The 13136-nt window shown below is 43.7% G+C and overlaps 1 protein-coding gene across 1 annotated transcript; it reads right to left on the reverse strand.

Annotated features, from left to right (window-relative positions):
• Positions 1-346: 346 nt before the first annotated feature.
• LOC110372436 (uncharacterized) lies at positions 347-12876 on the reverse strand. Its single transcript, XM_064036298.1, has 11 exons — positions 12073-12876; positions 11421-11530; positions 8064-8380; positions 7024-7135; positions 5608-5827; positions 5072-5262; positions 4368-4506; positions 4078-4302; positions 3618-3731; positions 2325-3413; positions 347-1656 (listed from the first exon to the last, which is right to left on the reverse strand). The coding sequence occupies exons 1-11, from the start codon at positions 12259-12261 to the stop codon at positions 1651-1653; spliced, it is 2712 nt and encodes a 903-aa protein (XP_063892368.1). The 5' UTR covers positions 12262-12876; the 3' UTR covers positions 347-1650.
• Positions 12877-13136: the final 260 nt, after the last annotated feature.

Here is a 13136-nt window from a genome sequence, read left to right on the forward strand (position 1 = left end):
GTTTTATTTTTATAAATTATTTAAAACTACTATAAAACGCTGCACGCGAGTCAACTCAAACCAGACCGCCGCAAGGCTTCACAGAGAGGACGTGTCGCTCCGTCACATCGCGTAGGGTGAATAACCTCTGCCGTGGATACCGAGAATAGAGTACATTTCAAGCGCGACCAACAAATCTTGATACATTACTATTTTATTTAAAGCTCAATTTTGAAGCATATTTTTTATCGATTGAGTTGAAATTTTGTTTGAATGTTCAGTTTTAATGACAATGTATGATTCTATATCAATATGGCGGTATACCCAAGATAGAGAAAAAATGTTTTAATGCATTCCTACGATATGGGTATCAAATGAAAGGGCTTGCTATGAATAACTCGAAAAAAAATGTGTCGCGAGTCTAAATCCAATATGGCGGACTCCTTAGGCTAGAAATCACTTATTGAAGATGTCTGTTACCAATCGAGCTATAATTTTTTTTTTTTCATTTTGGATGTACCCAAATTTTGACTTTTGATCTCGAATAACTTATGAAGCATATAGGATAGATAACTTAAAACTTTATTTGCAATGGTAAACCCAAGCTCTTCACCAATATTTGGCTTTCCGGCAATTGTTGTTATTTGACCACAATTTTTCGGTCTGGATGGACTGGACCATTCATATAAACAATCAATTTTTCAAATCGGTCCAGGCGTCTTTGAGAAATCGAGAACAATCACAAAACAATCTAATTGAAACCTCCTCCTTTCTTTTTTTGAAATCGGTTAAAATACAGAAACTCTTAACATTGTCATTAATCATCAGTCGACTATTTAGTACTGTTGAAAATTGTATGTAATATATAGAAAGTGCTCAAAACCAAGGTTTTCATAGGTGCCCGATTTTTTTGCAAAAGAGTGTAAGTATTAACGACTTATTTTCATGCTTTTATATTTTAGACATCCATAGACTTACACTATTTTCCCGCTATTAACTATTTACTAAATAATATATTTTTTGTTCTACCAATTTCACTCGAAAGGATCAAAATGGTTTGTGTGACTATACGTGAAGTATGATAGGCACGCACACAGCCGCGACGCTAGTCTGCGCGGTTTTTTGCGTTGAATTACCTAAAGTTGACATCGCGCGCCGAGCGTACACGCTCTTAAACAGATAAACCTTGGTTCATACCTGACGGTAAATGCGTCGAGCGTCATCGGGAAATCGTTGATTAATGATCGAATGCTTTATCGCATATTTGTGTGTTTTAACGCGACGCGAAGTTCCGTCAGATATGAACCTTCCCTTATCCTTATGTGGCTAAAGGCCGAAGAGTGGCTACACGTAGGTCTAGCCGGCTAAAGCTACGTGCAGCCGCACTCATGCGACTAGAGGTAGATGTATCCTATTTATCATAAAGTATACAACTGTAGCACCTAAGTTTTATCAAAAAACATAAATGTAATCAAAAAACCATGTTCAAAAAAAAGGTGGCAGTCCTAGCTGTAGCAAATCAAAACGTCAATTCCTAAATCTACTTAAACAAATCATATTCGCTTAGTTCATGTGGTTTGTGATCGGTGCCAAATCTTTCTATGCTGAGCATCACATCTGTTATCTCAAGCGTGCGAGGGTCCTTCACGAAGCTGATGAAGCCCTGCTCCTTTAATTCTGAAAAAAAAGGAAATTGTTAGATAAGTATGCATTAAGTCAATAACAAAACATTTTTAGAATAAATGTGATGTAAATATGTACTAATCTTTGTAGATTTTTAGGGTTTCCTAACCAAAAGCTTAAACTCTTTGAAGACTCTATCTGTATCTCATGAACCCTGACAGCTAGGCAGTTGCAATGGGGGCTACCGTTTTTTGTTTCACCAGATGGCGCAACTGTAGCGTGAGGTCTAAGACTATGGCAATCAAAGTTCGTATTATGAGCGCTAAAACTTATATCTACATTAGATGATTATATTAGATCATATGTAATACAACAGAACTATAGTGTGAACGTATTGGAGATGCCACAGTGTTGCGCAGTGCCGTTTTGCTCGAAAAATAAATGCGAACATTAGTTTCCGAAAGATTAAAGAGTGTCAAAGCAGTTACATTTATAGAACCCTGATCTATTGCCATAATTAATTTAAAGTATTGTTAAATATTCACAATATTAATTTAATTGGAAATAGTAACCCTCGCGCGTAAACAAACAGTGGCATTTGACGTTTCGAAGACCTCACGCTACACAAGCGCCTCTAGCGGCGATTTCATACGCAGTAGCCCTCATTCACACATAACTAATTTATGACTGCATACAAGTAGAAAGTCGGCTTTACATCTTACATTATTATTAAATCCTGGGTGGTGGGAATGGGAACAGCGGCGCATTGCGAAGTCAAGCACGCGCACCATGTACCAGTGCGCGGCCATCGGGTTCTCATACAGCAGCCTGAAGTACTTGTCGCACTCGGCCCGGCTCAGCGTCACCACGCCGGGCGGCCCGTATGGGCCCGGCTGGGCCGGCGCCACCTCGCCGGGCGGCCCGTACGGGCCCGGCTGGGCCGGCGCCACCTCGCCGGGCGGCCCGTACGGGCCCGGCTGGGCCGGCGCCACCTCGCCAGGGGGCCAGTACGGGCCCGGCTGTGCCGGCGCCATCTCGCCGGGCGGCCCGTACGGGCCCGGCTGGGCCGGCGCCACCTCGCCAGGGGGCCAGTACGGGCCCGGCTGTGCCGGCGCCATCTCGCCGGGCGGCCCGTACGGGTCCGGCTGGGCCGGCGCCATCTCGCCGGGCAGCGCGTACGGGCTCGGCTGGGCCGGCGCCACCACGCCGGGCGGCCTGTACGGGCTCGGCTGGGCCGGCGACACCATGCAGCGCGGCATGTACGGGCCCGGCTGGGCCGGCGCCACCGCGCCGGGTGGCCCGTACGGGCCCCGCTGACCCGGCTGGGCCGGCGCCACCGCGCCGGGCGGCCAGTACGGGCCCCGCTGGGCCGGAGACACCACGCCGCGCGGCATGTATGGGCCCGGCTGGGCCGGCGACACCATGCCGGGCGTCGTGTGAGGGCCCGCCAGCTGCGGGTGTACTATTGACCGCGGCCGGCACTCTGTCTGCCTTTGCGCCTTTGCCTCGGAGGGCCCTGAGTGTTTGGGCGACAAGGCGGGCGGTGCGGCCGGCGGACATAGAGGTCTCTGAGACGTGACCTGGGGTGAGGAGAGCTCAGTTGGCGACGAAGGCGGAGGAAGGGAGGCATCGGGCGGGTGGTCGCTGGCGGAGGAGTCGGAGGCCGGCACGCAGGCGAGCACGTGCTGCCGGTACGCGGCCACGCACTCGAGGAGGATGCCGTCGCGCAGGTACTCGTGTATCTCCCCCAGGTTGGGCGTGGCGCCGGTCTCCAGCGCCTCGAAGCTCGGCTTCAGGTAGCTCTCCGCCGACTGCAACACGCGCAAGCGTCAGCGTCCTCGCAGTGACCCACTGTGCGAGAATCTCGAGGACTGGTCCGACGATCAATATTGTACCGAACCCTTCCCCGAGGTTCGAGCGCAGTGAATACCGACACATATACCTATAAATGAGATTCGGAAGCGTATCTCGATATTCCTTATCTAAATCAATACGGAAAGTACTAGTACACTCACCCGCAGCGCGGAGTCGGGCCGCTTGTCCGCGTGTCCGGTGCGGATCAGCTCGGCGCTCAGGTTGCGGTCCACCGCAGTCGACGTTTCGATTAGCAGGGTCTCGATTATGTCCTCCTGTATACATTTTACAGTTTTATTTAACTTGCAATGTATGTATGTAACTATGTGTGGGGTGGAATTTTACAACACAATTTTAAGGCACTTGCCCTCAACCGATTGAGCTGAAATTTTGCATACATGTTTAGTTTGGATGACAATGCATGTTAAGCTATGTGACGTCATCCTAAATCCAAAGTGGCTATATATATAAGATGGCTGACTAGTTATTTTACCTATACAATATGGGTATCAAATGAAAGGGATTGACAAGTAGATCAACAAACAAAACAAAAAAATATAAATAATAATCGGTCTGCAAAGTTTAGTACAGCGATAGAATGAAATGGTACAGGGTGCTGACCTCTCTGTCGACGGCGACGATGTTGGCGACCAGCGGCCTGTCCGTCACGAGGCGCAGGAAGGCGACGGCGGCCGAGGGCGGCCAGCGCTGCCCGCCCGCGCAGGGGCGCAGCCCCGCCAGCCGCGCGCGCACCGCCTGCGCCGGCAGCCGCGCATACTCGCGCCGCAGCGGCCGCAGCGCGTTCACCGCCACCTTGTCCACCGTGCCGTAGTCCACGTGCCGCACCTGCCGACAGCGGCTGAGTCAGCACGACGTACACTAGCGCGGCACTCCGTACCGACGTACACTACCTTGACGGTGTCGCTGTCGAGGATCTTGACGATGAGCGAGCGGTGCCAGTCACCCTCGTACAGCGAGCTGCAGTATTGCCCCACGCGCACGGCGCCGCGCGCCAGCCACCGCGAGCGGCCCTCCCCGTTGTAGTACTCCCTGCGAGACAAACAAACACTCGTCTATCACACGTCTTAAACAATATATAAAAGATTTCTTTAGCGCGTTCTGCTGCTGGTAATATACTATCCGCAGCCTCTCCAGAATGGGGGATTTTGTATAATTTATTAATACACTAGTGGTCGCCCGCGACTTTTTAAGCAAACAAGGTTCAGTCAAGGTTACAAGTGGCGCCCTCTATTGCAAATAGAAAAAATATAGTGAATATCATTTAGAAGAAGGGCAGGACAAAGCTTTATATATTATAATCAGACTAACATCAACAGGGGACAGGAAATAAAGCTTTACGATTAATCGTTTTCTAAAATCACGTCGTCGGCATCGTTATCAAAAAAAAAAATTTGATAAACCCATGTTTAAAGTTGCTCAAAGTTGACACAAACTTGATCGATCAACCCATGCGGCTGCTAAGTAGTAATCCTAACTATACTGTCATGTGACAGAATACACCTATAAGTAGTATTTTGTGAATTACAGCTGGTATTATAACACAGGATTCAAATATTTGATCAATATGAGATTGTATTCGGAGGGTAGTACTAACGTCATCGCGTCCATCATGTTATCCATGGCGATGTGGTACTGGTTGCCGAGGCGGAAGAGCCAAAAGTGCGAGGGCGAGTACACCTCGCTCACGGTGACCTCCACCATGGCGCCGGGGAGCACGTCGCTCAGCGACTGCGTCGGGATGCTCTCCGTGAAGTGCAGGCAGTCCGCCGGGAACACGTCCGCGTCCTGCAACGCGCCGCCTCACTCATGTGCACTGCTTAGTTGCTTCAGTTAGCACAGAAACACTGCTCGCTCATTTCTTCCTCTTATGTAGTTTCCAAAGCTTACCAAGCTACTGCATTAATTATATGATTGAAGCAAAGTGCAAATAATATTTAGTAAGCTAAAATGATGGTGCCGGACGTCGCGAGCAGTGTCGACCGTTGCGTCTGTCCGAGCAGTTGAAGACATACAACACTGCATTTAAATAATTTACTAAGTTTGTTCACAACCGTTTCTTGTTCCGAGCCACGGCACTAGTTAGAGGTGAAAAGGGGGGGTTTTGGGGGAGGAGGACAGCGCAATGCTCACATAGTCGATGCCGGGCAGCGCATCGTCGGGGTCCGGCGGCGGCGAGGCGCGGGCGGGGCGGAGCGGGGGCGGCAGCTGCCCGAAGCCACGCTTCCGCAGGTACCAGTCGCCGTCGACCTCGGGCCGCATGATCACCACGCGAGCCACCATCGTGGACACCACCTCGATCAGGCTCATGTATCCGAACCGTGTGAAGTTCATTTCGCGGTCGAAGCGATTCCTGTCACAAACAAAAACACGGATGAGGTCTTTTTTCATCAGATTATAATGTTATTTTGTTCAATGTAAATGATTTAATTAAATATCGTCATTCTATAAAGGCGCAAGTCTTTCAATCAAATAGCAGGTCCAACTAGATGACTCCGACATATATAACTGCTTTTGAATGGTGCACAATTTATATAAGTACCTAACTTAAGAGCCCTGCCTCATTAGGACGCCAATGGCGACGACGTCGGCTAGGTATCCAAGCAGTCAGTATTGAAATGTATGGAACCTAACTCACTTGGCGACGGTTTGGTAACGTCGCCAAATTGGAGGCGTGGCCACGAGCTACAGTTCCCTACGTGGCTTCTGGCTACCGTGGCAGCTTGGCGACGTTACCACGGTTGCCACTATAAAGTACACGGTAAAGCGCACCTCCCTCACTCAGTCGCTAGTGTGGTCGCCAGTCAGCCGCCATTTTATGACGCTCCCTCGAAATATAGTACTTATTGAATTTAAACAACTGATTGTCGAGACGCCATGGCCACTCGACTTGGCGACCTGCGGATGCCAGAAGTAGCCAGACATGCGCCACTGGCGACGTCGCCATGGCGTCAAAGGCCTCTGCCTCGAATTTTGCGGGCAGCGGGGCGGCAGCGGCGGCGGCGCGGGAGCGGCCGGATCTTACGCGTATAATCAAATGGACCGGCCCTCGAATACAGCGGCGCGGGCAACGAGCGGTGCACTCCAGTCAAGCGGTGACCGCCCCCGTTGCGCGTCGGCATTGTAGGTATAGTGTTGTAATTTTTTTTTGTGACGTATCAAAATGTTTTCGGACGTGCAAGAGCTAATTATTTCGTCAATCTTTGAGAGGACACCAATATGGAACAGCAATTTATTTATTTCGCATAGTTACTTTGCCATTACAGATATGTAAATCTAATTCGACATAGTACATACTTACAAATATTTCCTTAAGTATAACTTAACTATATATCCTTACATACTACACAGTAAAACAAAGTACAGCACAGATGTGAGCCATAAAAATAGAAGAATAATTAACCAACTATGGGAAGAAATAAATCTTCTTTTGCCCACAATAAATCGAGCGTTAGGAATATAGGCGTGATCGCATCCTCTTATTAGTTTGAAGTGATTTTTAAAATAACTGTGAAAGTTACAGCAATGTCTGTAGTGGAAAGTACTGACCTGTAGAGACGTAACAGGTCGGCGCACCACAAGCCGCACGGAGCTGCTCTGATCAGCTCCATGATCTCCGACTTCAGCTCCTCTAGCTCTAGAACCCTGGTGTCGCCGCTACCTGGACAGAGGATCATTGTTTATATTTTCTCTTTCCCATTACTTATAAGGTGTGCTAGACAACGTGCTTAAATATTTATGGAATTGATTTTTTAATACTTTTACAATAATGTTTTTAACATTTTGTATAGAACTGGTTCTTCAAACAATACAGACAGAATTGTGTAGCTCGTGACTTTATTCCACGTAGGAACTGGTGGAGGGTGGGCATTTTTGGCCCAGCGCACACCGTTGGAAGCGCGTCAGAGCGCATTTGAAGACAACAATTGAATATAAACCTTAACTACCTTGACATACGGTCTGCTAAAGAATAAATTCGAATGAGCTGCTCGGGCGATCCGCTTTAATGCTCGCAACCAGTGCTGCCAACTCTACGTCTTTTTACGTAAGTCTACGTCTACCTTCAATCCAAGAATTTACGTAATTTCTTCAGAAGTACTTAATGATATACGCAATAAAACTATAGTTATTTTTTATACCAAGAAAATAGCAGCCACAGTCTATGAATGCTCCCAGGAACTCTGTGTCCTAAATAACTGTTTTTTGACGATCCATAAAAGTATTTATTGATAATATTTACAATTAAAATCATAAAGTATTTTAGTAAAAGACCTGAAACTTAAGCCAAAAAGCGTCAAAATATAATATTTTGTATGTCAAAATACTGGTCTACGGTTCAGTAGGTACAGTTCCCAAAATCCGAGTTGGCAACACTGGCTGATAGACAAATGAGAAAGGAGCTCGTCAGAGAGCAGCGCGGCTGATTTTAGGAAATGCTCTCCACCGCGTTTCTTTGTAGACTTGTTTCAAAAGTACTTTCAAGAAATTACTTGTTATCCTGTACACAACTCTAAACTTATTGTTAGACTGGAAGCCGACCCCAACATAGTTGAGAAAAAGGCTCGGAGGATGATGAACTATAAACTTACTGGATGATGTCTGGTTTCCTGAATCATCATTTTGACACGGAGATGTTGTTACTTCTCTCTCTGCAGAAGGCTCTTCTACGTTACGTAGTCTTCTGTAAAGTGCAAGGCGTTTCTGGAGGGAGTTCCTGAAATCCATACTGGTGACTTGATGATTGATAACATTCTGTTTGTTGTGGCTGGCGTCAGCAACAACATCAGGAGGTTCCACCACTGATGGTTCAGGTTCTTTGAGGACAGCTTGTGTGTCTTTGACAAATGTCTTTAAAATGGGATTTTGTTTATTCACTGCAGATTCTGGAATCATTGGATTTCTGTGGCTGTAAATAAAAAAACAAAGCATCAATCACACATTTTCCCTACATTGATACTGTATGAGTCTAATAAAGTGCATACAGTGCGACAACTTTTTATATTATTTAGTGTATTAAAACAGCATACTGCGCTTACATATGACGCGAACCTTACTAACACTAAGACATGGAAAGATATTGTCTGTACTTCTCACTCTACATCAAAGTTTGTGTTTACAAACCGATTCTTCGCATTTTTAGGTCCATATTTGTATAATAAAATAAACAGAGTAGTACCTATATACGACCTGAATTATACGAGAGCAAAACTGCGGACGTCGCAGTATTTACAAACACTGAATTACGACGAAACCGAGGAGTTGCTGACTGTGATCAAATAGACATACTTAGGTATAATTGGGTAGTACATAGTCATAATGTTAAGTTTTAATGTATTCCTAAATTAAGTATAAACAAAACATATGATTATATATAAATTGTGTGTTAGATACATAGAAGTATCTATACTAATATTATAAAGAGGAAAACTTTGGTTGTTATGGATAAACTCAAAAACTACTGGACCGATTTTATACATATGCTACAAAATTATGCAGTACTTGCTTCGTTTACTGTATATGCTATTAGCATTTAACTTTTACATCGAATACTAGCTAAAGCCAAACGCAGTAGTCACCATTACTGCATTTGAATGTAGCAAAAATAACAAAAACCTACTCTTGCGATGCTAAGCCTAAACGCAGTATTCACAAGTACTGCGTTTTGAGTGTGCGTGAATTATTTAAGCTTAGTAAAAAAATCAAAATATTTTTTTATAATATCTTTTCTTAGTCATTTATACATTTGACAGAAGCTAAATTTACCTACATTTTAACAAGCCAGGCATCAAATGCTAATTACAAACGCAGTATTGAGCATGTGCTAGGTAATTTTGCAGTAATAAACACAATTACTGCATTTAGTCTTGGTAATATGGTAATCCTCACAAGCAAAGTAGGTAGTTGAAAATGCAGTGCTGAGCGATTTATCAAAATAAGGCAATAAAGTAAAGAAAAAAATATATCAATAGAAAGCTTGACGTTTTTACTATTTTTAAACGGGTATAATTTAGGCGGTCACCAAAAATATTTTTAAGACTCTAAGCTGAGGCACCAAATAAAATAAACAACTCCAAAAAAAATAAATTGACTTTATTAAAAGGGCACTAAAGTATATGATATTATGATCCAAAAAAAATAAATTAACATCAGAAAAATCGCAAATCTCGCACAAATATTATTTTTGGTTCCCAAAATGGATTAATGGTCACCAAATTCTATCCAACTAAAAGATTAATATTACTACCAAAAATCAAAGATAGTGACGAAAACGAATCGCTGCAAAACCGACTCCACGTAGTCTAGTCTGCCCTACCCCTAGAGTGCAATTCAAAACCGCGTAGGCGCAGAGGGGCGAGGCGGCCTGCGAGCTGAGGCGCAGGTAGTTTTAACGCTCGCCGCCGCGGCTGAGGCTGGCCGGCAGGGCTGGCCAGCAAGCCGAAGCTGCGGTGGTGAGCGTGAAAACCATCTGCGACGATAAGTTTGCATGGGACCGCCGGAGCCCTGCAGCGCCGGAGCCGTGACAGAAGCCATGCTTGCTGCATGTTGCGTACTTACATTTTAAACGTACTGAGTTACACACAAATTCATATAACAATAAATAAGCGACGTACGTTTGGGAACCCCAGTATATTAATTGGTATTTGGGAAATATTCTAGCGATCGTTAGCTTTTTTAGTCTAACAAAAATGACCAAATTAGGAGTCATGGTATTACATAATTGGTAACATCTACGTAGTGACAATATATAATATTTGGTCTAAAGTGTATTTTAAAGGCGTCCATATATTTTTTTAGTAGTCAATAATTAATGTCCGACCGAACTTTCGGTTTCGGTTTCGGTTTCGGCCGAGTTTCGGCCAAAAATCAAGTTTCGGCTGCAGTTTCGGTTTCGGCCAAAATCGGCCGAAACTTTTGCCGAAACCGAAACTTATCTCGCAAGGTCACGCACGTTCGCCTAACTTCGTTTTCCGCGGCAAAGCTGTGTCGTAAGCCGTCGGCTCTGTTCGGGAATCATCGTGTGCCGTTCGGATAGCTCCGTAGTAATGCAATAAAACTTAGTCAGTGCGTGTGCGTCCGACGGAAACATGTAAGTTTTTGTTTTGTTTCTGTACTTGAATGATTTATATAGTTAATTAAATATTGAGTCAATAACTGTTTTGTTAAGTAAGTAAATAAAAAATGTGAAGTGTTTAATTTCATAAAAATTACGTTTTATAGGTAATCTTATTCGAGATTTGTTTTTCCAATTGTTATTGTTACGGTTTTATTTTTAATTGTTTCAGAGTAAAATGTCACAACGAGAAACAAATCCGATTTGGCAGTACTTTGATAAAAGTATCAGTGATACATCAAAAAATGTTTGCAAGTATTTATTGTATTAAATAAATGATTACAAACTGAATTAATATACTGTTTCCACTTCATGCCCTAATTAATGCAAAATAATGGTAAAAAACACCAAATTTCAGTATTTTAAGAAATTTTATACTTGACCATGTGAGTTTCGGTTTCGGTTTCGGTTTCGGCCGAAACTGAAGCCACGGCCGAACATTCGGTTTCGGTTTCGGTTTCGGCTGGAAAACTAGTTTCGGTCGGACACTATCAATAATACGAAAAAATGGTTTTATTTAATAATATTTTTGGAAACGTTATTTGGTGACCATTTATCCATTTTGGTAACCGTTTAGAATTTTTTTGGTAGTAAAATAGGTACTTTTTTGGGTGGTGTTTAAACACAAGCCTTTTTAAACTTAAAAGTTATTTAACGGATATTTCTCAATTAGATATGAAGAAATAAGTTTACCGGGTTTATCTCCCAACTGCCATTTTGCAAGTACTGCGTTTGCTTATTGCAAACGCAGGGCATTATTGTTAAAATTGCAGGGCAGTATTGTTTACATGCAAAGTAAATTAAAAAGAAGGAAAATTTTCTAGGATAGACTTACAATTTAGCAGTAGAAGGTAAGGCTTTCTGTCTCCGTATTAACTGATCGATGTGTTTTAATGAGCCTGGTACAATCAGAGTGAGTACTGGGTTAGACGATGGCCCCGTCATCTGTGAAAACCAAATTATTTTATTGGCAAAATACCATGACTTTATGCCAATGGCTTAAAAATTGTTTACAACATTATACTTTTGTAAAAATGATAAGAACGTTAACCATCATTTTCAAATGAACACAAATGGTATAAATGATGATGATGATGTCCTCCTAGCCGATTATCGGCTACGGTGGCTGTTCTCATGTAAGGAGATTAGCCAACTGCACAGGACATATTATAGTGCACGAGCATTTGCGCAGACACAGGTGCACTCACTATTCCTTAACTCTCATAGCCCGATGGGACGGCAATCCGACACGACCGGAGAGAGATCAGGCGCAGGACCGACATTTACGTGCTCTCCGATGCACGGGTGTATCAATCACCAGCTTCTAGGCTCCGGGCTGCTTTGTGAAAGTCTTCTAAATCCCACAAAGCGATTTCGGCCCGACTCGGGAATCGAACCCGAGACCTCGTGCTCAGACCAACGAGGCAGCAATATAAATATTATGTATATGAAGGACGCACTACAAGTATGTTGAAGGAATTGCTCACCTCGAAACAATCATCGAAGTGCTCTTTCAGGAAAGCCACGGGGTCTGTGTGGCCATACTTGGCGAGCGGCATGGGCGAGCCCACCATGTTCCGGTAGTCGCGCATCAAGGTGCGGACGTCCATCTGAGTCCGGCTCGACACCACCAGCGACCGCAACAACGACTTCAACTCTTTCAATTCGTCATCCATCGTATTCAAACTTACAAATTAGAGTCAACAGTTGAAGTCTCGCTGTTAATGTACCAAAATAATCTACGATCGTGTTTTTTTAGGCCCTTCCTAAACAGATTTTTCCGGATATAGGATACGTTATGGGAAACACAAAGTACAGTAATTACTTGGGAAATAGCTCAAATAGCCGGTAGAAATAAATAAATACACAGACTAGACTACCGCCATAATACAAAAAGTACTCTGTGCCACAGACTACTCAGTTTTTTTTTTTTTGGGAATTTAATGACCGATTGCCAAGGGTCAGGAAATATAGAGGTCAGTGGTCAGGAACCTATCAGATGATGAGGTGTATGAAAAGAAACTATCATCTAAACTGATACAACTCATAGAGTTCACAAAACAAAATTAAAATAGTCAAAAAATAAAATACAAAAACAAAACAACAACCAAATAATATCAAAAAAAATATACAAGAATATCTCGGCTATTCTAACTCACCACTAGTCACAGTCGCGTGGAGAGTTACTACAAGAATGGAAATAAAAAGACAACATATTATTAAACATACAAAAAAGAAAACAACGGAAACAAAAACTTAGTTTTACAACGCACACAGTGAGAATATCAGTCAGTCACAACTGAAAGAAAACAAAACAAGTTGACGTTGACAAGCCACGATACTTGTCAACGTCAAAATAAAAGTGACATTAAATCGTAATAAAATAAATATTTTAATAATACCGACACACGACAAAGAACAATTAACAAATAACTATAAATATAGCAGTTACTTCCGAGCCTTCCGCAATACCTTCGTTTTCTTGGCCTCCTCAGACTTGGAAGAAGTGCTCGGAGCATTCGGAGACGAACTGGGATTGGCCTTGATATCC

The sequence above is a fragment of the Helicoverpa armigera genome, chromosome 1, assembly GCF_030705265.1.
Source record: "Helicoverpa armigera isolate CAAS_96S chromosome 1, ASM3070526v1, whole genome shotgun sequence".
NCBI classification, from domain to species: domain Eukaryota; kingdom Metazoa; phylum Arthropoda; class Insecta; order Lepidoptera; family Noctuidae; genus Helicoverpa; species Helicoverpa armigera.

What these genes read in the sequence shown, in the direction of transcription:
- LOC110372436 (XM_064036298.1), bottom strand. Translation starts at nt 12,261, where the DNA reads ATGGATGACGAATTGAAAGAGTTGAAGTCGTTGTTGCGGTCGCTGGTG. An exon ending in AACATGATGGACGCGATGAC is followed by an intron (nt 4,507 to 5,071) that starts GTTAGTACTACC and finishes TTTGTCTCGCAG; the next exon opens with GGAGTACTACAACGGGGAGG. An exon ending in TCGTCGCCGTCGACAGAGAG is followed by an intron (nt 3,732 to 4,077) that starts GTCAGCACCCTG and finishes AAATGTATACAG; the next exon opens with GAGGACATAATCGAGACCCT.